This window comes from Bufo gargarizans, chromosome 2 (genome assembly GCF_014858855.1).
Source record: "Bufo gargarizans isolate SCDJY-AF-19 chromosome 2, ASM1485885v1, whole genome shotgun sequence".
Classification (NCBI taxonomy): domain Eukaryota; kingdom Metazoa; phylum Chordata; class Amphibia; order Anura; family Bufonidae; genus Bufo; species Bufo gargarizans.
The window spans coordinates 213,076,646-213,104,639 of record NC_058081.1 but is presented as its reverse complement, the minus strand read 5'-3'; the positions used below and the strand labels follow the sequence as shown (position 1 = coordinate 213,104,639).

The 27,994-nt window shown below is 40.1% G+C and overlaps 1 protein-coding gene across 1 annotated transcript in view; it reads left to right on the top strand.

Annotated features, from left to right (window-relative positions):
• Positions 1–27,994, top strand: part of LOC122925784 (collagen alpha-1(VII) chain-like) — a 556,601-nt gene that overhangs the window by 203,132 nt on the left and 325,475 nt on the right. Inside the window, 6 exon segments of the mRNA XM_044277135.1 lie at positions 7,138–7,191; positions 9,839–9,883; positions 10,783–10,827; positions 14,528–14,563; positions 16,708–16,767; positions 26,058–26,183. Coding sequence (XP_044133070.1) covers positions 7,138–7,191; positions 9,839–9,883; positions 10,783–10,827; positions 14,528–14,563; positions 16,708–16,767; positions 26,058–26,183 — 366 coding nt within the window.

Sequence of the window (27,994 nt, the reverse complement as noted above, 5' to 3'; positions counted from 1 at the left end):
TCCAGGTTCCTGGTCTGTATTTGTCTTCTTTACTACATTGCACAATTATTTATAAATTGTTTTGTTGTCAAACTCTATATATGGATATTGCACATCCTTTGAAGATTTAAAGATATGGTCCTGTGTGCCTGAGGGGGAGCTTTCCTGTCATAGCATTTCATGCATTGCTGCTTGTATTGTATGTATTTCTACTAATAAACTACCATGTTACATTATTTGTGTGTTTTCAAAAAAGTTTTGGTGAGCTTATTTAAAATGGTGTGAATAAGCTTCAATAATTGGATTCTGGATTTGAGCATGAAAACAAAGTTGTATTTAATACCTACTTACATTCCTCACTTACTTCTGAGCTCAGTCCTTGAGCAGTGACTTGAAACGTTTATCATATTCATGAAGATAGAACTGGGTGATTCAAACAGACCACAGTCTATGGACAAAGTTCCACTTACTTCAAATTCATGTTAGCACAGTATTTTGCACATTGGAGTGTTCATAAAAATTATTTTCAAAATGACTTGCAGCAAGCTTCATTGTGTTCTCTGGTGTGAGAATAGGCCAATGCAGTGGTTCAAAACTCATGAAATACAAAGGGTAAAGAAGCATTATTATCTAGAATTAATTATTGCCATTTGGAACATTACTGAATACTGACCAAGTAGATAAGGCTGTGTACCCAATTGGAATAATTGTCAAAGGTAACCTGTAGTTACTTCAGAAGTTCAACCCTTTTAAAAATAATACTGTTCTAGTAACTAATAAAATATGATTATAAAAGTCAAAATAAGTTTCATGTCCAATGATACATTATTTTTTTAAATGCATAGGCTGCATGACAAAACAGAGTCTCTTGTGATGTTGTACTGTGTGTATTATATAACGTCCGATGGGGAATGCCACCATTTCTTTTTTTTATTGGAGGCATGTGGAGGTACAGTAGGACATTTCTGGGTGCCCTACTATTGCTCTATCTAACTTGAAGGCTGTACTGAGCTTTAATACTGCCTTGTGCGGGATTGAAGATACCATAGCAATAGTTGAATCTTCATGAAAATCCAAAATTTATCAAGATACTAGTTATATCTTTATATCTAGACCATAGCTTTAAATCCTCACAAGACCCCTTTCTCTCCTCTCCTCTTATCACCTCTTCCCACAATCGCCTCCAAGATTTCTCCTGTGCATTCCCTATTCTCTGGAACTCTCTACCCAAACACATCAGACTCTCACCGACAGTGGAATCCTTCAAAAGAAACCTAAAAACCCACCTCTTCAGACAAGCCTACAACCAGTAACCCTGATGCCTCAATACCGCCATGACCAACTTCACCCACACCTACTGTGTCCTTCTCCCATACCATGCAGATTGTAAGCCCTCACGGGCAGGGCCCTCTCTCCTTCTGTACCAGTTTGTAACTCATCTTGTTTATGCTTAGTGCAATTGGCTGTATTATGTATGTATACCCCTTTTCATATGTACAGTTCTATGGAATGAATGGTGCTATAATAATGAATAATAATAATAAATCAAAAGTATTTATATTTAAAAATAATGGGACAGATTTACTAATACTGTCTAAACGTAGTGTAGTGTAGATACAAACACACATTGCCAGAGGCAACCTCATGCATTGACAGCGAGCCGCAACAAGCTCAGGCTGCTACACTGCCAACAACACCATGTTGCCAGCGGCAACCGCACGTGAGGCTACCAACTAACAGCCCTCACCTGCGGTAAACAACCAAACCTGGCCACTGGCAACTGCATGCGGCTCTAAGAGTCACAACCATGACCATAGTCGTGACAGCGAGTAGACGACTCCATATTATACGAACGGATCTGTGACCGAGGAACGATAATTTTTTAGCAGGATGAAAGATCACGATTGGCAAGAAATGCCTCGCTCGTCGTTTAATCGCTTATGCTCATCTTGTGAAGCTCATTCAATTTCGTTAGCATTAATTACATTTGGTACGATATTCACTCCATCTAATATAGGCTTTAGTATCTAAAAAAAAAATCACATAATTTAAGTAAACTATGTCACATCTAAGTCATATCCATGAGGTCAAACCAGCAAGTCACAAAAAGTACAAGAATGTGTCTAGAACAGTTAAATATGGTTCAAAGCATGTATACCAGTTTTTTTTAAACAAAACTGGTGAATTTTAAATATTAAGGGGGTCATTTAATACAGCCCCTACTCTGGCGGTGGAACTGCTGAAGTTATCTACAGGCAATCAGTCGCACTACAAAAAGTTGCAGTGTAGCCCTTGCCTAACTGGCACAGCTCCTAACAATAGATATGGCTGAAGGCAGTTGCAGTAAGTGGGCATACACATACTGTAGCTATATAGATTAAACACCAGGGGCACCATTATAATGAAACAAAAGAGAATATCTCACAACTAAAGCCCATAGTGTTTTCTGTAAAAACATGCTGTACACATCACATACAGTAGATATAAGATACAATATAAGGCTACTTTCACACTAGCGTTCGGGCGGATCCGTTCTGAACGGATCCGCTCATAATAATGCAGACGGAGGCTCCGTTCAGAACGGATCCGTCTGCATTATATTAGCTAAAAAAAGCTAAGTGTGAAAATAGCCTCGGACGGATCCGTCCAGACTTTCAATGTAAAGTCAATGGGGGACGGATCCGCCTGAAGATTGAGCCACAGGGTGACATCTTCAAACGGATCCGTCCCCATTGACTTACATTGTAAGTCTGGACTGATCCGCACGGATCCGCACGCCTCCGCACGGCCAGGCGGACACCCGAACGCTGCAAGCAGCGTTCAGCTGTCCGCCTGTCCGTGCGGAGGCGAGCGGAGCGGAGGCTGAACGCCGCCAGACTGATGCAGTCTGAGCGGATCCGCTCCATTCAGACTGCATCAGGGCTGGACGGCTGCGTTCGGGTCCGCTCGTGAGCCCCTTCAAACGGAGCTCACGAACGGACCAGCGAACGCTAGTGTGAAAGCAGCCTAAGAAACAACTTCATAACAAGGTGTCATTTATATTGGTGACATTCTGGATCGGTCCTTGTTATTTCCTTTGCATTCAAATGGAGTCTCCATAAACATTGAATGGTCAACTATAGATGTAATGTGTGGTCAGAAGTACCAGCAACTGCAACAATGGGTATAAACACCAGTCTCTATAGTGTATACCAATGACTATTCGGTTGTAATTCAACAATGATTAAATCAGACACATGGCAAACAATGATCACTGTGTGTATATCTATTACTAAACAGTAAAAAGTTTATGGCATAGTACTGTCAAAATTAAATAAAAACATCCAAGAATAAAAAATAAAAAAACAGTTTTCTATGAATGCTGAGTATAAAAAAGAGCCCTTTCTGATAGATTTGTCCTTTTAAGTTCCTGATAACCTATGAATAGGAGTTGTGGGCTATAACTTGCCCAGTTAGCAGCACTTTCTAAACTCTGGCATAACTCAGACAGATAACATGAATGTGTGCGCAGCATGGAGACAATGAAATTAAAGCACTGTATTATTGCAACCAATAATGTTAAATAGGAGCAGACACTAATATATAAAAGTCTAACTGTTTCCCAAGGACTTCATATCCTTTGCAGAATGGTAAATGTTAAGACATTTGGGGATTCTAATGCAATGTGAGTGTCAGGTTGGTGATTTCAATCATCTGGGATTATTGTGTATTTTGAAGTTGTTTACCTTCTAAACTCGACCATAAGATCAGACAACAATGGTATATTACAGATGGTGCACGTATACTGACATCGAGGCTGCAGAAACTTCTGTGCTTCTTACCAGATGGGAAATCAATTACCGAGTGTGTCATCCCCCATAAAACTGATTGTACTGAAGCATATAAAGTAATGGATTAACCTTCATAAAATGAGATCTCATAAAGATTTTACAGTTGAACTCATTATTGCTAACAAAAGCTCATTAACTTGTGAATAGTGGCAGAAGCAGAAGAAAGAAGTTCATGTGTATCTCCATATTTTAAAACCATCAATTATTTTTCTAAGAGATACAGTATATAGTGTAGGACACTCCAGACAAATTTTTACAAGACTGTTCCAAACAAACATCTAGGAAAGTCTCCAGTGAAATAATGTGAGTCTCATTGATCTGCTCTTAGACTTCTTATTACAAGCTTCTTTTTCTGGAAAAATAACTGACATCATATTCTAAGCAGAAGATACTTGGTACAGTCGTTCCCACAAGATCAAAATTAAAGACCCTGATTTATCAAGTCCAGCATGTACTTTATTAGTCTTGATAAGGCCTGCGCTGCTGGAGGAGGCATGTCATTTATCACTAGGTGCAGACATAGTCATAATTGACCTGCCTGCTCCAACTCTTCGTGCACTGGAATGAAATATAAGGCAGCTAGGAGGTGCTTCAGTCATTATTTACCCCAGTTTTCAGTTTCCTCGCAATGGCCTCACTCCACTCTCGCCAAGGGGAAAGAGAAATTTCCCCCTCAATTTTTAGCTTTTAGTTTTCATTTCTTTTTGTTAACGCACACTTAAATATCGGCTGATTACATATAGAATAATTATAAGAATTGCTCTTTTTGTGTAAATAAGTGATCTGATATGGGAAATCACAGGAAACTGAATGATCAGCAGATTACCTATCGCCAGCCATAATCTTAAGAAAATCCACTTACCAGCTGTTAAAGTGTGCACTGGCCTTTAATAAATATAATATTTCCATGATAATATATATAATTATAAGTATTTAATAAAATATTTAAATATCCACAGGCCTGCAGAGTTTTTGTGCTATTGATCTTTTTACTAAGATGTATATATTTGTCTTCTCTTCTGATATACTCACCTGTAAATTTTTAAAAACGTTTTTACAATTAGTGTGTTGATCACCACTGTTACAAAAAAAACAACAACACAAGGAACTGGTATCCAGAAGCCCTTAAAGGGATTGTCTTATCTGTGATATTTATGGTATTGTCATGCCCCACTCTGACGTTGTACGGAGGTCGGCCAGGATTGCAGCACAAGTTTAGTGGTTGCTTTGGAGCCGTGCTGGATCCGCCTCTCATCAGGTGCACTGGGTGGGGTCCTTAGTTTAAATAGCACACTGCCTAGTGCCCTGAGCGGATTATACTGTTCATTCTTGTCTGGGAAGCTTGGAGGGAAGGTTGGCTGTCAGTTCCTGCTCTCAGAGATAAGTGTCATTTCTAGTTCGGTTGTTTGTGTCTTCTATTCCATCCAGGTTCTGTGCAAGCAGACTGCTCCTATCTCCCCACTTCACCATCTTAGGGAGTTCAGGGTTTTGTCAGCCCAGGCTGGAGGACACTAGCACACCTACCTTCAAGGTCTGCTGTGGGCTGAGCAGTGCAGGGAAAGAGGTCAGGGATAAGCTAGGAGGTGACCCTTCCCCTGTCACTCGTCCAGAGCCTGGTTGGTGTGTTATCTTTTGTACAAAGTGTACGTCCGCTGTGACAGGTATATTAATTGGATATCCATAAGCAATAACCTTACCACACATCAATAGCCTGACCTGCTTCAGAGCTCCACTAAGCTCCATTGTGATCACTTTATCGATACAGTGGCCAAATAATCACTACTCACAATCCTTTGGTACAAACAGTGCTTTTAATATTAATTATCTTCATATAACATAGTAACATAGTTTATAAGGCTAGAAAATACATCTGCCCATCCAGTTCAGCCTGTTATCCTGCAAGTTGATACAGGGGATATCTTATGGCATAACATTTCTTACCACTTCTAAAGGATTACATTGGGTTTTCCACAACTTCACATCACATGCAACGTTTCGGGGGTCACACACCCTTGTTCATGAGTAAAGGAATGTGCCCCTCAAAATGTTGCTCATGATGTGGAGTTGTGGAAATGTCAGCGTTCTCTGTGAGAAGTTGTAAGTAGTGTTATGCCATAGATGAAAAGCAGATAATAAAGAAAACAGGCATTGTTTGTACCAAAGAAATGATTTGCTCACTGCATCAATGAAGCAACCACTTTTTTCTTTGTATATTTTGAAAGAGATATTAGTAGGATATGTCATAAATGTAGGATAGGTGTGAGTTCCACCTCCGGAACCTGCTGCTATCTCAAGTACAGGGCCATGAAGTGAGCGGAGATCACACAACACGTGTGGCATGTGCTCCATTCACTGCTATGGGACTTTTAAAAATAGGCAAGTGAGCATGCTCAGATAATTTCATCCCAAAGCAGTGAATGAGGAGCAGGCTGAGCAATTAAAGTCATTCTTTCATACACCATCATGAGACTTCTGAAAATAGCCTAGTCAATGCTTTTAAGCCACTTTTACGTATGAAGTAGTGCAGATGCTATTATTTTCTATTGTGGTAAGTAGTTTTGGTAACTGACTCCTGGACTCTCATAGAACATAATGAGAATCAACTATATTGATTTTGCAATACTACATTAGAATGCTAGTTTTTATGTTGTGTATTATTATCATTTTTGTTATAAATTCTAAAGTTATAAAAAGATGTACTTAATATAAATCAATCATTGCTCTCTTCTGAAAGATGAGTTTTGCAGCAAGGCATACTGACACTATCACAGAAATCATAAAAAGGCTATACATTTTTGTATTCAGATGATGATACACATACAAATGCTAATTATGTTGTTTGTGTTTAGGTATTTGATATATTAACTATGTGTTTATATAGCACATGGATATAATATAATTTAGCAATAAGAGTCCCTTTCTTAGATCAATTTTATAGTTAAAAATAATTATTTTGAAGCAGAATGGTAACAGAACAGAAGCACTCGGGAAAAGTCGCACCAAAAGAATGGTACCTGAAGAGCAAGACAGAACTGTAAGATACTCAATCTTTTACTGATTTAATTGTTACTAGAAAAGTTCACATTTATTATGCATGATTATTTCACAAAGTTAAAAGCTAACTAAAAATGTCACATATATAGCAAATGTAAAAATATTGATATACAATACTGCACTTGCGATAACATTTCCTCTTATGTTTCGAAAGTCGTACTCTGGTCCCCAGGGATGGAGCAGGAAAAAGGTATTTAATATTCTGACTAAAGCGTAAGTACGGTAAATGTTCTCAGTGAAATAAACAATAATGAGTGTTTAATACTTCCATTAGAGTGAACATGCAGAAGAAGACAGCCAGTTGCCATTGCCTTCCAAAAAAGAAAAGGTTGGTAAAACTCTATGTTTTCTGCCTTGAAATGCAAAACAATACAAGGTAAGGCAATGAGACAGCAATTTTGAGAAATGTACACACTTTTAGTATACAAATACATACTCTCATTTTTAACCTGCTTTATAAAATGTTTCAGGTGTTTCTATGGATAACAGTTGGAGGGCTCATGCACATGACCATGTTTTTTTTTCCACATCCAATCTGCATTTTTTGAGGGTTGGATGCGGAGCCGTTCGCTTCAGTGGGGCTGCAAAAGATGCAGACAGCACAGTGTGTGCTGTCCGCATCCTTATGTCTGTACTGCGGCCCCGCAAAAAAAACCAGAACATGTCCTATTCTTGTCCATTTTACAGACAAGGATAGGACTGTTCTGTAGGGTGCAGGACGTTCTATTCCACGCACACTAATCAGACTGTTTTACTTTCATTCTCCTTATAAAAAAAAGAAGCAATGTACAATAAAGCTGATCTCCCAAACATGACTTGCTAGGACCTGTGATAGTATTAATAATGCCCTTTGAACCACTTCATTATTGGACAGTTTACCTTCCTTTTGTTTTTAAATTGCCGCAATCAGAGAGTAATAAAGTTTTTACGTTTCTATTGATGTAGCTATATGAGGGCTTGTTTTTTTTATGGGATGAGCTATATTTTTCTGTTACATCCTTTTGGGGCACATGTTACTTATTGATTAACTTTATCTTGGGTAGAATCGCTAAAAATATACCTACGGTAATTCTGCCATTGTTTTTTTTTTTACATTTTAAAATTTAGGCATTTTTACTGAATGCCATAAATAACATGTTACCTTCTGTGGACTGGACCAATATAGGTAAAACTAAGTAACATATTTATTATGTTTTACCACTTTTGCGCCGTCTTCCCTGTGAACTCAGCTGTATAGTACAGCAGCATTCACAGGGCTCAAAAGTTCCTCCCAATGCATTTCCAGCCTGCAGATTTAGCTGCTCTGACATTTAACCCTTAGGATATCAGAGGTTTTTTTCATTTTTGCGTTTTCATTTTTCTTCCTTATCTTCCCAGAGCCATAACTTTTTTTTTTGGTTCACATAGCTGTATGAGGGCTTATTTATTTTTTGCGGAACAAGTTGTACTTTCTAATGCCACCATTTAATATGGCATACAATGTAGTAAGAAGCAGGGGGGGGGGGGGGGATTCCAAGTGGGGTGAAATTGGAAAAAAATTCAATTCTTCCACCGTTTTACAGGTTTTGTTCCCACAGCATTCCCTTTGCAGCAAAACTGACCTGTTCCATTCATTCTCTGGGTCTGATTATTTTATATACTACTATCGTTATATTACAATGATACCAGATATGTATAGTTTATTTATAAATAGTGTAAAAAAAATTAAACTTAAAAAAAAAAAAAAAAAAAAAAGTATACTTATTTACTGAGCTGTATGGGGGGCTCATTTTTTGCAGGACAATCTGTAGTTTTTATTGATACCATTTTGGAGTGTTTTTGACTTTTTTTATTACATTTTATTACATTTGTTTGGGTAAGAAAAGCGATGGAAAAATGTTAAATTGGCCACTTTGACCCTTTTTTGCAATATTTTTATATTTTAGTAGTAGGGGAGTTTTCTGACACGGTGATACCCATGATATTTATATTTTTTGTTATTTCTGCATTTAATTTTTTATTCTATGGAAAGGGGGGTCATTTAAATTTTTATTTTTATTTTTTTACTTTTTAATGGTTTTGAAGCTTGTACTTGAGCCTACAAAACCCTTTTTTTTTTATTCTGAACCTTTTAGACCCATGATGAGGGGAGACTTGCTAATTTCTTATGTTGGCCTGCCACCTGCTGGGCAAAATAATAATTGCAGCTTTAATACTCTGGGTTTCTTCAGAGAGACACAGTGTATTGAAATCAATGACGGCATCCTCATTGGCTGCAGAGGATGCCGGTAAGAATCCCAGAACAGTGAGGTTGATCACAGTATCTAAAGGCTTTAATGACCGCGATCAGCATTATTGCCGGTTGCGGTCATTAGCCGCGGGTCTTTGCTGTTTGAAACAGCGGAGGGCTTCTTGCCCATGTTACAGACCACAAATAGCGGTCCGCAATGCACGGGCACCGGCCGTGTGAATCCCTTATTGACTTCAATGGGTCCACGATATGCAAAATATGGCAAAAGATAAGACATATCCTATCTTTTGTGTGTGGAAGCATCGACTCGAAAGCCAATCGAAGCGCTTCGTAGTGTTTCCGTGAGCTTCCAATCTATGCCTCCGCTCCCCAAAAGATATCTTTTGCTGTATTTTGCGGATCGCAAACCCATTCAAATCAACGGGTCCGCATACGCAGCATGGAGTGCACACAGCCAGTGCCCATATATTGTGGCTGTTTGCATTCAGAGCGCTTACGTTAAACAGATTTTTTTCTCATAAAAGTATCAATCTGCTCAGCTCCTCCTGCTCTGTAACAGTGTGCCTGCAGAAGACACTACAGTTTCTTGGTGAAAGGATCAAAGTTGTTGAGGACCCCAAGCGTTTAAACTAACAGTGTACATAAATAATTGCAAACATATATTTAAAAATGCATAAACATACATAAATCAGTATATAATTTGTGTCTAAATGTAATTGTTTACACCATTTATTTACCATAATAGGAAGGAAAGAGACTTTCAGGACCAAAGAGAGACAGAGCACAGAAGGTACTATTTTAATTCTCTATATTCCTTCTCTGTTTATTTAAAACCAATTTAAAAATTGTACTAAAGTCTTAGGTCAGTGGTGGCGAACCTATGGCACGAGTGCCAGAGGTGGCACTCATAGCCCTCTCTGTGGGCACCCGCACCCTGTAAAAAGTATATGGTGTACCAATATGCCTTAGACTTTTCTTCATCAGCACAGGGTGCACAATGAACGGCACAGGCAGCGCATAGAATGGAGGCAGGCTATTATAGCTAAATAAATGAAGTACATGGAAGATATGCTATATTATTATTCAGGTTAAATTACTGTGTTGGCACTTTATAATAAATAAGTAGGTTTCGGCTGCAGTTTGGGCACCCGGTCTCTAAAAGGTTTGCCATCACTGTCTTAGGTTATATGAATTTATATTATTTGTTAACACAAATATGTAGTATGTAGCAGAAGCTGCAAAGCCATATTAGGGGCAGAAGTAACATTGAGGTGCAGGCTTTGGTGCCTGACACATAGATGATTATGCTTCTAGTAAGTGCTGTATCTCACCCCAGGTCTAAGTTCACACTGCACTGCTCAGTACAGCTGTTTAATGCCCTCTATGCTGCACTACTACAGACAGATAGGGAGAAGAATCTCTTTTTCTCTGTGCTTGCTGTGTATGGGAGACATCATAGCATGTAGTCTCCGCTCATTCCGTAACTGAGCTGAGAGAAAACTGACATTTAGAGATGGAGCCTAGATATGGGGACAATTCTACAAGTCATGCCTTGATAATGTTTATTCCTCAAACACACATATACATGTAACAATCTCTGGAAGTTCATGTGAAAAAATAGGTGCACTGCATCCATTTAAACATCTGTAATAAGAGATTATTTTGACATATTTTATATTTGTCAACCAGGGCGAACCAGGAGAACATGGAGATCCTGGTGTTCCTGGTCAGAAGGTAACTTTTTACAATTTCTCCTCTTAGTAAATCATTGTGTAGTGTTTACTAAGACTGTAGTAAATCAAAGGCAATGAAGGCAAAGATCTATAAATGTATAATCTATGCTATTTTCCAATATTTAGAAGCAATGCACTAATGCTACATTGCTGCTTCTAAAAATGAATCTTGATTTTTATCTTCTCCTTTAATTATCTATGCATTTATGGCCATAATGTTTGAGGTGCTGCTATATATGAAATAGTAGTGTTAACATAAAATAGGAAGAGTTCTTTTTTGTTTTTGTTTTCTGGTTTGTGGGCAGTAGTGTGTATGCATGTCTTTTAGTGTTGCTCTATGTTGGTAATAGCAGGGCACTACATGTATAAAAGAATTTGGGCGTCATGAATGAAAACGAGTGTAGACACCCATGACTTAGACATCCATGGCTGTTTGACTTTATATTTTTCATGTCTTGTAACATGAGATTTAACTGCCTGACAGTTCATTATAAAAAAAATATACTGTATATTATACTAAGTCTATGAAGTGGCTGAACTTTTCATTGCCTTTCATAAGCAGAGGACATTTATTCGGTTTGGCTTCACTGCTAATAAAGGAAAACTCATAGGCTCTGATTCATCAAGACCGTGTATGCTGTACAAGTCTTGATGGGGCCTGCACTGCCGGAGGAGGCATGTCATTTATGAAAAAGCATAGGCCTCATCATAAATTACATGCCTCCTCTGTTAGTCCGTACGCCAAATTGAAATTTACAGCAGCACAAAGCTGCTTTAAATTTCAGTCATTGTTTACGCCAGTTTCTGGCATAAATAATGATGAATGAGTCGGGGCTGATGGCCCTGCGCCCTTCTCGTACAATTGGTGAGGGTGGCATAAAATGCTAATTGTGAAAAGTCACAATTGCATTGAAAGTTTTTTTTAAATCTGAGCTCTGATTGGCTGCAATGAGCAACCTACTACAGTATTAGTTCTGATAAATGAGTCCCAATGGGTCTTATAATGACCACATAGTATCAGATGTAGTGCTAAAAAAAACTAGATGTTCATTCTCTAACATTGAACATGATCCACATAAAACAGCTGAGTAAGCCATATTTACCATATGAAACCAAACATGGAAGGAAAGTAGAAAAAGCAGGCACCAATGAGGGTGGTGCATCATTTATGGACTAAAATAAAAACTTAACTACCGTAACTATGCTATTCCTTTAAATTTATTTTTACAGCCAGTTGGATGTTCCTTTTACAACAATACTTTGTATGATGAAATGAAAGGTTTATAGTTAAGAATGAATGAAGGGTTGCCTATTCGACAGCTATCATGCTGAATTTCAAATGGGAAGGGGCACCAGGGGGGGCTTAAAAGTAAATATTCCTAATGTACTGTTGTACTTTTTGATTCTCTTAAAGAAAAAAATCTTAAAGGATCACATCAGGTAAAAACAAAAAATGTATACTTTGGCCAAGTCATGGCTCTATACATGCTCCTAAAGTTTATTCAAAGTTTATTGAATGGAGCCATTCCAGAGATTCCCTGCTGTCCCCTACTAGGCCGTAGCTGAAGCCTATGCTGCCATAACTTCAGAGAAGTGCTTTCCTGAGCAACTTCAGTGTAAGAACTATACCCAGATATTATCACATAAGGCTACAATGATGACTTCTCCCCTGCAGGATACTAACAGGACACCGGTGACGATGAGACTGGGAGAAAGTGAGGATGTAAAATGACCTCAGGTTTATGTTTCTCAGGTTCCATGACACATCATTCACACTCGTTTCACATTTTCTCTTCTGAGGCGCTTAGCTATGTGCACCACCCACTGACATGTACAGTTGTGTTCAAAATAATAGCAGCGTGTTGAAAAAAAGTGAATAAAGCTCAAAATCTTTCTAATAGCTTTTATTTCCATACACACAAATGCATTGGGAACGCTACACATCCTATTCCAAATCAAAACATGAAGAAAAATATATCAAATTTGTGTTGTTCCTCTAAAGAAATTGTAGAAAATTGAATATTAGACTGTTAAAAAAAATTGCGGTGTTTGTATTCTTCTTAATTACAAACTCAAACATTCACTATGTAAACTGAAAAATGTTTGAAGATTTTGCTTTCCTTTGAGTCACTTAACTAATATTTAGTTGTATAACCACAATTTCTGAGAACTGCTGTACATTTGTGTTGCATGGAGTCAACCAACTTCTGGTACCTGTGAACAGGTATTCCAGCCCAGGATGATTGGACTGCATTCCACAGTTCTTCTCTATTTCTTGGTTTTGCTGCATTTTTGCATTTTTTTGTCACCCCACAAGTTTTCTATTGGATTACAATCCGGGGATTTGCCTGGCCACTCCATAACGTCAATCTTGTTGGTCTGGAACCAAGATGATGCACATTTACTGGTGTGTTTGAGGTCATTGTCTTGTTGGAACACCCATTTCAAGGGCATTTCCTCTTCAGCATAAGGCATCATGACCTCTTCAAGTATTCTGATGTATTCAAACTGATCCATGATTCCTGGTATGCGATAGATAGGCCCAACACAGTAGTATGAGAAACATTCCATATCATGATGCTTGCGCCACCATGCTTCACTGTCTCCACAGGGTACTGTGGCTTGAATTCAGTGTTTGGGGGTTGTCTGACAAACTGTCTTCGGCAACTAGACCCAAAAAGAACAATCTTACTTTTATCAGTCCACAATATGTCTCTTTAGGCCAGTCATTGTGCTCTTTGGCAAATTGTAACCTCTTCAGCACATGTCTTTTTTTCAACAGTGGGACTTTGCAGGGTCTTCTTGCAGATAGCTTGGCTTCACATAGGCGTCTCCTAATTGTAACAGTACTCACAGATAACTTTAGACTTTTGATCTTCCTGGAGCTGATTGTTGGCTGAGTCCTTGCCATTTTGGCCATTCTTCTATCCATTTTAATGGTAGTTTTTCGCTTTCTTCTACCTCTTTCAGGTTTTGGTTGCCATTTTAAAGCATTTGCAATAATTTTAGCTGAGCAGTCTATAATTTTCTTTACTTCTTTATATAATTTCCCCTCTCCAATCAACTTTTTAATCAAGGTACTCTGTTCTTCTGAACAATGTCTGGAACGACCCATTTTCCTCAGAATTTCAGAGAGAAATGCACTGTAACCAGCATGTACAACATTTGCTGCCTTCCTTCCTTAAATAAGGGCAATAATTGGCACCTGTTTTTCAAAGAATGAATGACCTCACTCATTGAACTCCACACTGCTATTATTTAGAAAATGCTCCTTTCGATTAGTGATTCAATTAAACAGAATCAGCAGCATGCATGTCATGACTGTTGGGTCTGTTGGATTTCTTTTACTCTACTACCCCTGCTAGTAAATTATAAACAGTGATTGATCAGGTTAGTGATGTCTGACTGCTATTATTTTGAACACAACTGTATGTACTGAGGGGTAATTACTATACAGCAGACTCGCTAATTGACCTTGGTGTCATGGAGCCACTTGATGCTACAATGTGGAAAATATATAGTAACCAAAAATAAAAGGAAGCAAAAAGCCTGAACAATGTAGAAGTTGGAAAGGCATAAAACCAAGTGATGGGTGATTTTTCATTTCTGACTGGAGTGTTCCGAAATTAATTGTCTTGATAGCAGTAATGCTGTAAAACTGGCTTTTTGTGTAACCAGGTCTTAAACACTTCAATTTTTAGGGAGAAAAAGGAGATGTTGGTGAAAATGGACAAAAGGTAATAAATATTTGAATTTTGTTTTCACATTATTTTATATGTCATTGTAAGATGGTCTTAGGAGCATGGGGTTGGATTTGGCAATGTGTTGTAAGTGTAAAACTGCATGGTATAGGGAGATGTAGTAAGAAAAATATTCAAGAATTCTGGCAACAGAAGGGTAGAGTACATGCTATGCACCACTTCATAATGTGTTCAAACACATAATACACTTCCCTGAACAGTTCTGAAAAATGTTGAGATGAAGGCATGTGTCTAAGGGTGGGTTCACTTCACATATAGATTTTAATAGCATTTTGTATACTTTTTTGTTGTTTAGTTTTTAGTTTTTCTTGCACCTGAGCTTTTTGACCATTTTTGTTGTCTAAACCCAGTTCGAGGTATTAGCTAAAGTTCTGGAAGAAGTAAGAAATGCAGGACATATAAACATTTTCTGTGACTGGCATTTTTGTTAATAAGGTGGTGTTTTGGGGTTTCTGGTATTTTTTGAAAAGTGCATAATGCTGAAACTTTTAGTGTTTTTTTCCTGGCTTTTAGTAAAAAAAAAACACCATAAAAACCACATGTGGCCGGACACCCTTTTTATGTCCACTAGTAGCTGTGATTTTCAGTTTTAATGCCAAAATAGCAAGTTACTGATATATGAAAGATTATTCTGTAAAATGAAACATCACAACTTTTAAGCAATTCTGTTATAATGTGGTAATATACAGATAATCGAAAATAAGCTGTGATGTTTTCTAGGTATCCTCTGTGACCTGTGCAGAGGTCAGGAGGGAGTAGATAAGCTAATGTGAATGATTGATCCTATGTTATCTACATATAAGTGATATCTGTCAATGTAATCCTGTCTATAATGATAAGCAGATGACTGCAGTAAAATGATCTCTATAGACCAAGAAATGGTACCTATTATTAGACTTAGTGGCCAGTGCGAAAACTGTAGTATTTTTTGGTTGTTTTTTTTATATAGATAGTGACATGGAAAATTAAAAATAACCACCAAACATTCTTTAAAAATATGTTATATAAATTTGATCTAAATAATAGGTCATTTTCTGACAACACATTTCATATATTATTTTTTTTTGGAGTCTGTAAAGTTCCAAAAAGGAACTTTGAAGTATATGCAAATGCAGGTTGCAAGTGCCCTTGGACAGTGTCTATGCTCAATGTTCCCAGCCCCCCCCCCCCCCCCCCCAGTATTACTCATGGATAACTCCTCTATTGTTTTACTTTCAGCACACTGTATCCTCCTGACGTCACTCTCTTGCCCATGCACCGTTTACTGGCACGAAATCGGCAAAAACGGAAGAGTCGGAGTAAGAGCAGTTAGCATCGAGCAGCCAGCAGCAAGAGTAGGACTGGAGCCATGGGGATCATCCATCTGGAGAGTAGTGTAGAGCACATGCCTGAGTCCGGCAGTGATTTGCGCAGGTGCAGGATTTAAGATGCTGAAGAGAGTGACGTCAGGAGGATACAGGGCTAGATGAAAGCTAAACAGGGGAGGAGTTATCCACAAGTAACTCCACGGGACCTGGGCACTTTCAGCATGTCCCATGGGCATTTGGGATGCTCATTTGTATGTTACTTCAAAGTTTATTTTTGGAGCTTTACAGGCTCAGGAAAGCCAAAGAAAGGTACTATCTTCTGTTTTCGGTAAATCTGTGCCACATAGGGGTGTGGGCAGTTTAAGACGTGTAACGTTGCTGACAGACTCTCTTTAATGTATAACAACATTTGGAGAATAGGAGGCTGTTATCATGAGTCATTAAAAATAAAAAAATATGACACAGATATATATTACCAAAAACCATGTTTAGCTAACTATTAATACATCTGCCCCGGTTATATAGTATCACTGGTGCTGAACAGTAATTTCCAGTAATATCCAATCCTAACTTAACATCTTACCTACTTTTAATTCATTATCCCATTGTAATTAAATACATTATAAATAACGTTTTGCCCAGAACACCTAAAAGATCTAATTATAGTGAGCAGTATGATTAAACGGAACAAGCTGCAATGATTGATTGTAATTACTATTACTAATAAAGAATAAATATTTTCTCATTCTAGTATTAAGAGGCAATTTCTATGTAAGTTAATGGCTCTAATTCCCAATGTATTTTGAATTTTAGGGAGAGCCAGGAGTTGGTCATAGAGGCCCAGTGGGTCAGGCTGGACCTCCCGGTACTAAGGTAAAGCTGCACAAGAACTCGCTTAGAGTAACAACCAGTGGGATGTTAAAGGGGTTGTCCAGCATAATAAAAAAAAGGTATGGCTGGTAGCAGTATGTTAAAAAGTATTAAAACCCTCACTCTCATTTTCAGACTCCCTTCTTTGCAGCAATGCAGGGTCCACTTGGAGCCACGTTGCTGTAAAGGAGAATGCCTGGAAAGGTGAGTGAGCTTGTAACAAGTATTTTTTAACTAGGCCGGACACCCTTTTTACGTCCACTAGTAGCTGTGATTTTCAGTTTTAATGCCAAAATAGCAAGTTACTGATATATGAAAGATTATTCTGTTAAATGAAACATCACAACTTTTAAGCAATTCTGTTATAATGTGGTAATATACAGATAACAGAAAATAAGCTGTGATGGCAAATATCACACCTTCGTTAGTGACTTATTGTACAGGGAAAAGTACAGGTAAATCAAGTATCACCTTATTGTGAAATGTACTAAGAAATGTATATATGCAGTGCAGTTATAAATATCAGCATGTTTTGTTGAATCAAATTACACAATGACTCTCAATTACGGCTATATGTGTGTGTGTATGTGTATATATATATATATTTGGTAAATCAAGTCTTAGTTTTATTGAATGTATAAAATATGTAAGTACAACAATGAAAAAGTTAATACCAAGAAGGATCACAATAACCAAGAGACAATAATACATTTACAAATAATACCATATTTTTGCACAAAAAGACGCAATTTTTAGCAAGGAAAAAATATTGCTAAAAAGTGCCTGCATCTTATAGTTTGCAGTCAGAGTGGTCAAGAACCCCTGACTGGTTCCTTAATGATCCAGCAGAGTGCTCATACAGTACATTTCCTAATCAATGAGATCAGTGCAGGTAGGAGAGGAGGTTTAGCACATAGAGAGGAATGTTAGAGACACAGCCATCTCCAGGGCCGGACTGGGGATAAAAACCAGCCCTGGAAAAAGTTGCATACCAGCCCCACAGCGTTGCGTCATTATTTATTTGTTTATAATAGGAGAAAGCATTCATTTTAAAATGCGTGTGTAAACACGAATATGAACTTTGCCCAACGATAGCTCTTTTGTAGAACCCCCATAAAAACTTACAATTACTTGGCTTGGCCCTTGGGATCTCGGACGCCACTTCAACACTTTGGCCGGGGGCTTGGCGGAGCTGATGTTGTGCTTTATCCTAATGACAAAGATTTCATAATAAGGATTTGGAGAAGGGGCAGAGGGATAGCAGAGCAGGGAGAGGCTGGTGCTGCTACTAGGGGGTTATACCATGGGGGAGTAATAAAGCCCACCATAATGCCCCCCCACTAGTAATAATTCTCCTTATAATGTGCAAAATTTGTAATGCCCCCAGTTGAGCTAAAGTTCCCATAATGTGCCAATATAAAATACCCCTTCTCAGTGCCCCCATAGATGACCCCCATAGTGCTCCTCCCCCCCTTTCCCATAGTACCCACCATAATGTTTCCCAGTATAAAATGCCCCTATACAGAGCCCCCATATAAAATACCCCTTCTTTTTAGCCTCAGTAGATGCCCCTATAGTGCCCCCAATAATCTGCCAGTAAGATATGCCCCCAATCATGTGCCAGTAGCCAGAGCCCCCATATCATGTGCCAGAGCCCCCCCTTATGTGCCAGTAGCCGCCCCCTTATGTGCCAGTAGCCGCCCCCCTTATGTGCCAGTAGCCGCCCCCCTTATGTGCCAGTAGCCGCCCCCTTATGTGCCAGTAGCAGCCCCCCTTATGTGCCAGTAGCAGCCCCCCTTATGTGCCAGTAGCCGCCCCCCTTATGTGCCAGTAGCCGCCCCCCCCTTATGTGCCAGTAGCCCAGCCATCCCCCTTATGTGCCAGTAGCCCAGCCGTACTCCCTTATGTGCCAGTAGCCAAGCCGTCCCCCCTTATGTGCCAGTAGCCCAGCCGCCCCCCCTTATGTGCCAGTAGCCCAGCCGTCCCCCCTTATGTGCCAGTAGCCCAGCCACCCCCCTTATGTGCCAGTAGCCGCCCCCCTTTATGTGCCAGTAGCCCAGCATCATGTGCCAGTAGCTGCCCCCCATATGTGCCAGTAGCCCAGCATCATGTGCCAGCCCAGTATTGTACCTATATAAAAAAAAAAAGAAAACACTAATACTTACCTCCAGCGATGCCTGTGTCCCTCCTCTTACGTCCTCTTACGGCCTGTGTCCCTTGCTATATGGCTCAGGCGGCGCAATGACGTCATCACGCCGCCTGCACCGGCCTCTGATAGGCTGCCAGCACTAGGCCGGCAGCTTATCAGAGGAACAGGAGGGGACACACCTCTCCCTCCCCTGCCGCAGCGCACAGGCATCTGTATCGCCGTCCTGAGGATGGCAATACAGATGACTATGGAGATGAGCGCTTCCACAATGGAAGCGCTCATCTCCTGCTCTGCCCTGCTGCTGGCCGCCCCCACTTGTCACCAGGGCTGCGGCCTTGCGGCACTCAGACCTGCCGGCCTACCAGGCAATTTCCCGGTATCCCGGCAGGCCAGTCCGGCCCTGGCCATCTCCATCCTGGAGGTCCCCCAGCTGCAGTGAAAGGAAGTAAAAGCTCTGAATAACTTCATCAAAAGGACATTTGATGATGTCCTGAGTAGAAGGGGACAGACATGGAAGAAGAATACTGCGTTGATATGATTTTTTATAAAAAAATAAGTGTGTAAGTGAGAGAGAGAGTTTCATACAATGATCAATCAGGATATAATGGCCTCAGGATACAATATTTTCAACATACAGTGGTCTTTTCTGACCCATTGTAAGTTGAAACTAGACTCAACATACAAATCCTCAGACTCAGATCCAACCAATCAAGGCCACGTCTCTGGTATAATAGCTATATATGTAGCTGGGCAGTGCTTGTTAGCTGTACAGGGAGTGCAGAATTATTAGGCAAGTTGTATTTTTGAGGATTAATTTTATTATTGAACAACAACCATGTTCTCAATGCACCCAAAAAACTCATTAATATCAAAGCTGAATATTTTTGGAAGTAGTTTTTAGTTTGTTTTTAGTTTTAGCTATTTTAGGGGGATATCTGTGTGTGCAGGTGACTATTACTGTGCATAATTATTAGGCAACTTAACAAAAAACATATACCCATTTCAATTATTTATTTTTACCAGTGAAACCAATATAACATCTCAACATTCACAAATATACATTTCTGACATTCAAAAACAAAACAAAAACAAATCAGTGACCAATATAGCCACCTTTCTTTGCAAGGACACTCAAAAGCCTGCCATCCATGGATTCTGTCAGTGTTTTGATCTGTTCACCATCAACATTGCATGCAGCAGCAACCACAGCCTCCCAGACACTGTTCAGAGAGGTGTACTGTTTTCCCTCCTTGTAAATCTCACATTTGATGATGGACCACAGGTTCTCAATGGGGTTCAGATCAGGTGAACAAGGAGGCCATGTCATTAGATTTTCTTCTTTTATACCCTTTCTTGCCAGCCACGCTGTGGAGTACTTGGACGCGTGTGATGGAGCATTGTCCTGCAAGAAAATCATGTTTTTCTTGAAGGATGCAGACTTCTTCCTGTACCACTGCTTGAAGAAGGTGTCTTCCAGAAACTGGCAGTAGGACTGGGAGTTGAGCTTGACTCCATCCTCAACCCGAAAAGGCCCCACAAGCTCATCTTTGATGATACCAGCCCAAACCAGTACTCCACCTCCACCTTGCTGGCGTCTGAGTCGGACTGGAGCTCTTTGCCCTTTACCAATCCAGCCACGGGCCCATCCATCTGGCCCATCAAGACTCACTCTCATTTCATCAGTCCATAAAACCTTAGAAAAATCAGTCTTGAGATATTTCTTGGCCCAGTCTTGACGTTTCAGCTTGTGTGTCTTGTTCAGTGGTGGTCGTCTTTCAGCCTTTCTTACCTTGGCCATGTCTCTGAGTATTGCACACCTTGTGCTTTTGGGCACTCCAGTGATGTTGCAGCTCTGAAATATGGCCAAACTGGTGGCAAGTGGCATCTTGGCAGCTGCACGCTTGACTTTTCTCAGTTCATGGGCAGTTAGTTTGCGCCTTGGTTTTTCTACACGCTTCTTGCAACCCTGTTGACTATTTTGAATGAAACGCTTGATTGTTCGATGATCACGCTTCAGAAGCTTTGCAATTTTAAGAGTGCTGCATCCCTCTGCAAGATATCTCACTATTTTTGACTTTTCTGAGCCTGTCAAGTCCTTCTTTTGACCCATTTTGCCAAAGGAAAGGAAAGTTGCCTAATAATTATGCACACCTGATATAGGGTGTTGATGTCATTAGACCACACCCCTTCTCATTACAGAGATGCACATCACCTAATATGCTTAATTGGTAGTAGGCTTTCGAGCCTATACAGCTTGGAGTAAGACAACATGCATAAAGAGGATGATGTGGTCAAAATACTCATTTGCCTCATAATTCTGCACTCCCTGTATATGTTGCAGGAATGTATGTGTGTGTGTGTGTATATACAGTGGGATGCGAAAGTTTGGGCAACCTTGTTAATCGTCATGATTTTCCTGTATAAATCGTTGGTTGTTACGATAAAAAATGTCAGTTAAATATATCATATAGGAGACACACACAGTGATATTTGAGAAGTGAAATTAAGTTTATTGGATTTACAGAAAGTGTGCTATAATTGTTTAAACAAAATCAGGCAGGTGCATAAATTTGGGCACTGTTGTCATTTTATTGATTCCAAAACCTTTAGAACTAATTATTGGAACTCAAATTTGCTTGGTAAGCTCAGTGACCCCTGACCTACATACACAGGTGAATCCAATTATGAGAAAGAGCATTTAAGGAGTCAATTGTAAGTTTCCCTCCTCTTAATTTTCTCTGAAGAGTAGCAACTTGGGGGTCTCAAAACAACTCTCAAATGACCTGAAGACAAAGATTATTCACCATCATGGTTTAGGGGAAGGATACAGAAAGCTGTCTCAGAGATTTCAGCAGTCTGTTTCCACAGTTAGGAACATATTGAGGAAATGGAAGACCACAGGCTCAGTTCAAGTTAAGGCTCGAAGTGGCAGACCAAGAAAAATCTCGGATAGACAGAAGCGACGAATGGTGAGAACAGTCAGGGTCAACCCACAGACCAGCACCAAAGACCTACAACATCATATTGCTGCAGATGGAGTCACTGTGCATGGTTCAACCATTCGGCGCACTTTACACAAGGAGATGCTGTATGCGAGAGTAAGGCTACATTCACACGTCAGTATTTTCCTATATCCCGATTTTCGGTCCGTTTTTTGCGGATCCGTTGTTCCTGAAAATGTTTCCGTATGTCATCCGTATGTCATCCAAATTTCAATAATCAAATAAAGTTGTTTGGATTTCTTTGAAAAAAAATTGAAAAAAATAAATAATTTTTTTTTTTATGTGTTTCCAGGAACAGATTCCGCATAAAACGGATGACATACGGCACAGCACATTGTGCTGTCCGATTTTTTCCAGGACCCATTGAAAATGAATGGGTCCAGATCTGGTCCTGATCTGTTCCGCAAAAAACGGAACAGATCAGGAAAGAAAAAACGGACGTGTGAATGGACCCTAATGCAGAGGAAGCCTTTTCTCTGCCCACAGCACAAAAAGTGCCACTTGAGGTGGACTAAAGCACATTTGGACAAACCAGCTTCATTTTGGAATAAGGTGCCGTGGACTGATGAAACTAAAATTGAGTTATTTGGCCATAACAAGGGGCGTTATGCATGGAGGAAAAAGAACACAGCATTCCAAGAAAAACACCTGCTACCTACAGTAAAATATGGTGGTGGTTCCATCATGCTGTGGGGCTGTGTGGCCAGTGCAGGGACTGGGAATCTTGTCAAAGTTGAGGGACGCATGGATTCCACTCAGTATCAGCAGATTCTGGAGACCAATGTCCAGGAATCAGTGACAAAGCTGAAGCTGCACCGGGTCTGGATCTTTCAACAAGACAACGACCCTAAACACTGCTCAAAATCCACTAAGGCATTTATGCAGAGGAACAAGTACAACGTTCTGGAATGGCCATCTCAGTCCCCAGACCTGAATATAATTGAAAATCTGTGGTGTGACTTAAAGAGAGCTGTCCATGCTCGGAAGCCATCAAACCTGAATGAACTAAAGATATTTTGTAAAGAGGAATGGTCCAAAATACCTTCAACCAGAATCCAGACTCTCATTGGAACCTACAGGAAGCGTTTAGAGGCTGTAATTTCTGCAAAAGGAGGATCTACTAAATATTGATTTCATTTCTTTTTTATGCACCTGCCTAATTTTGTTTAAACAATTATAGCACACTTTCTGTAAATCCAATAAACTTCATTTCACTTCTCAAATATTACTGTGTGTGTCTCCTATATGATATATTTAACAGACATTTTTTATCGTAACTACCAACGATTTATACAGGAAAATCAGGACGATTAACAAGGTTGCCCAAACTTTCACATCCCACTGTATATGTCAGGTATGTATGTGGCAGGGCTGTGTTTGTCATCTGTGTATGTAGCAGGCTGTATGTGTGTGTATTGCAGACCTGTGTATGTGTATTTATATAATGTCATGATTAAGGATCAGGAAAATATTCTAAAAGAACAAGCATGGCAGAACACTAGAGAGCAAAGCAGGAGAGTCTTTTTCATGGAAAGGTACATTTATTGAGGTGATTACATGCACCATAGTTGTTTGTTTCAAGGGTCAGCAGATGTTTTAGTGGTCACACACTAAAGTTAACAGGTGCTAACCAAAACGATTAACCCCTCTATGCTAGACATCAAAGTTGGTGACCTCAACCCCTCCACTTCATTGAACCATCAGGAAAAGTTTCATAAATAGAAAAAAAAAAATTAAAATTTTCTGTTGTCTAAACCTGAGGTGTGTCTTATAGTCAGGTGCATCTTATAGTCTGAAAAATGTAAATATTGCTGCTTACATAAGTCACTAATAATGTGTCACGAACAGCAACGATCTCTCCATGTATGTGGAAATAGAAAGGAACAACATAACCACAAGGACAAAGCATAAACACTTAGTCAGAAAACAGGGAGGAGGTAAAAGAGATGAGTCTCCATGCTCAAACCTACACCCCTGCATACACACATCTAAAAGACATCCTAGCTCCTGTGAACACCCAGATGACCCTAGAATCTCTTAAATACAAGTGCATGCATATCATTCAGGTCATCTGAGTGCGCCAAAAGTTGTTTTATATGCATGATAATATGAAGTCAGTCAATAAATTCCCAAGCTCCTTTAAGGAATTGAGGATTTCCAGTGTCTGGGAATAGCCTGCTTTGCAGCCTATAACAAATATCTCAATAGGTCTCTCTTAAAGCCGGTTATTGAGCCATGTAAATGGAATAAACAGTATTATATAAAAGAATCACCTTTTTCCAGAAGGTTTGGATGACCAAACAAGCTCATAGTTCCCAGATTATGACCACACCTACATCACGTAGGATCAACAGAAGGGAATGTCTTTTTTAGTAGCAATGGATGCCAATACCAGTGAGAAATAGATAGAAATTGAGGACTTATGAAGAAGCTGGAAGATCCTGGGACACATCCCTTCACAAGGCCACTATGTCTCCCTCCTTTCCACTTGGCAATATAGGACGGCACATAATCCTTGTAAGCAGCATCTCTCAAAAGATTGTATACCAAAGAAATGGTGTGCACTGGTCGTGCCTCTGCGACACAAAGGCTTTTGTAATGTTTGAGGGCACTTCTATAAAAGATTTTTATTTGTTCATGGTTTCTTGGTCTTAATATGTCATCCTTCACTAGATCCATAAAGGGTCGTAGGCCAGATGCAGGACAACAATGGTGCATCTGGAGACACAGACTCACAGGAATACCTGATAGGGACCCACAGCCCAAACCTATCAATAACAATAGGTTATAAATAAAATGGCTGAATTTACTTAAATCAATATGACAAGCCAAGGAATATTATGAGACCTGGAACACCCTGAAGGGCCTGCCTGTTAATAGATTCACTCTACAACTGGGAGATAGGGTTTTGTGGGGAAAGAATAGCAAATTAAACTAAACCCCTCTCAGCACTATGAAAGAGGTCACGTGCAGGTTATTTGATGCACTTTTAAAGAAGTTATCCCATGAGTAATATGAAAAACTCAAAATCAGACATCATATAGTACCTCACAATATCTTTCTAACAAAGCTAAAACCAGCCCTGTACCTCACATGGATCCAGAAATATCCTCATTCATTGCTCTGATAGATTTATATTAAGCTGTCTGTTAGCCCAGCGATCTGTGCCGCTGCCCCTACCCACGGGCATGGGCGCCGGGCTCCCTTTTTCCCTCCTGCTGCCATGTGCCGTGCTGAGAAGCATGGGCCGTAGGTACCTTAAATCTTGTATCTGTACACGCCCTCTATCTGCCCAGCCTATGGCTGGATAACAGGAAGTATTTAAAGGCTCTTCCTACCCCAGGAAGAAGCCTGAGCAACTCATGGTCACTAGCTTGTCTAGTTCTGTGTGTGAAGGTGTTTTTGGAGTTCTGCTTTTCTGTATATTGGACCCTGCTTTTGGATTTATTGGATTTTGCTTGTTTGCCGTCTGCCTCTGACCATGGACTTCGTTTATGGACTTTGCTGGATGCCTGCTTGGCTTTGGACTTCCTGACCATGTACTTCCCCTCCGTGCTTGCACTGATATCCTTGACCCCCTGGTCAGCTGCCACTGACTCGGTGACTGCTCTGGAGTGGCACCTGGCAACAACACAAATGGCCCAAGCCTATCCTCATCATTAGAGGCTCTAGTGAAGACCAGGTAGTTGCTTAGTCATGCCCCTCTAGAGTATAGCCAGTCAGTGGCGCAGTGGGTCCACACTTGCTTGCATAACACTGGCAGCTCAAGGAGAGTATCTTTTCTGCTGTAGTGCAGCCATCTTATTGAGCAGGACAAAGGAAAAAGAACAAGGAGTAGGTAGTGCTATACATATATATTTTATTGAACACCTCAGTGGCTATACAAAATTTATAATTACATGTAATTACAAAAGTGTTTATTTAGATCCAGGTGCTGGTTTGAAAACTGTAGAATATTTTTTGTGGGACAACCCCTTTAAGGACAGACACTACTTCACCTCTTTTTCAATCCACTTTTGGGTTTGGCTTGAAAAGCTGTATAAAAAAAACTCACATTTGTGGCTGTATCCTTACTGTAGCCTTTATTTACCTCTAGTATTTTTTGGTTCTTGCAAATAAATACAATGTATTATCTACCTTAGGGTGAGCCAGGGGAGCAGGGACTCCCAGGAGTACAAGGAATCCAAGGCATCCTAGGAAACCCAGGTATTTCAGGATCCGTGGGTGAAAGAGGAGAAATAGGACTGCCCGGTCCTCCTGGCCCATCGGTAAGTATTTCATTTCCCTCCTTAAGAAGCATCTGTCAGCATAATCAACCATAGTAAACCATGCATACTGCCTGGTAGGGTTGTAATGTCATCTCTGATGCAGAAATCAGAGGTCGAACTGCAACTTCGCTTCTTTCTCTCCCTGTCACCACTCTCCTTCCCACACTGTTCGGATGCCTGGCCCTGAAATCTCATGCATGCTCCAGCAAGAGTCCAGTCTGTGTATTGCCATAGTTTACTAGGGTGGGTCATTCTGACAGATGGTCTTTAAATATTAATTACCACGTTTGTTATTTCTGTTATTAAAATATCTTATTACAGAATAACCAGTAAAAACAATGGCTATAAGCAAATCTAATATGTTGATGATTTGGCAGCCAACTCGCCATTAATAGGCCATACAACAATACATACACCGTTGGAGATTTACTAATCTTGTCTATTGTTTAGATGCAATGCGGGTCATTTATTACAACCAGCATTTTCCACGCCAGTCTTAAGTGTCTCTGTAGTGCTCGAGTAAGCACCAAAGTTATGTGGAGGCTCAGGGCTCTACATAATTTTGGCGCTTCCTCCAGCAGGCTGTGCAACAGACTTAAATCTACATCAGCTCCCTTGCTGGGGTAGATTTAAGCCATTTTCTACGCCAAAAGCCACTCCGTTTTTTCCACACAGATTTTGACATAGTGTTTTCCAATGCAGAATAAATTTCCCATTGATTTGAATGGGCAGCTTCTCATACAAGGAATCCGTAACACAACATTATTTATTCTACAAATGCTGTAAGTTCTGCAGCAGAACACACCGCAGGTGTAACGGCAACCCGGGCATAAAAGGGGTTAAAGCCGTTTAGGGGATCTTCCCCTTCCAGAGTTAGAGGCACAGATACTTGCAGAACACCAAACTCCTGAACGGCATACAGCATAGCACTCCAAACTCCCGAACGGAACCTCACGAATAGCTGCTAGCAGATGAATAGGAAACGCACCCAAGCGGCTTACACTCCTAGCAATCAGTCTCGAACAGCATACAGTGAATCCCCCCAAGAACGAGATGAGGCTCTGTGTTGAGGGTCAAGCAGTGGACAGCCAGAGCTGTGGGTTTATTGTTCTTATATACACATTAGTACCACCCACAGGGTTTTGTAAAACAACCAGTAAACACATACAATACACTCAGACACTCCCACACAAAATCCTCCCCTCTGCCTGTGATACCCTACAGAATGGGTTAATGTAATTATCACAGGCAGGAGAATACACAGTTTTACACAATGTCTTCTGTCCTGGAGACAATTGGGAAGTAATCAAATTTATCTCCAAGGGCAGAGGCAAAACTTCATTAGCTACATGGTAGCAAAAGACAATAAAAAGACATAAAAATATTTAACTGTGCAGCTATTGCATAAAACATAGACATTTAACATATCTATGTGACCAAAGGAAGCATGGCTTTTCTGCCCAAAACCAGTTTTTACAGAGTTAGGGCTGTTTCACACGAGCGGATGCCGTGCGTGACATCCGCTGTGTGAATGACAGCCAAGACCCGATGCGGACAGCAGAAGCACGGAGCATTAACATGATTGATAATGCTCCGTGCCTCTCTGTGATATCTTTACTACGAAATCACAGTGACAACTTTATCTCGCTGTGATTTCGTAGTAAAGAGATCACAGAGAGGCACGGAGCATTATCAATCATGTTAATGCTCCGTGCTTCTGCTGTCCGCATCGGGTCATGGCTGTCGATCACGCAGCAGATGTCACGCACGGCATCCGCTCGTGTGAAACAGCCCTAAGGCTGTGTGAGATA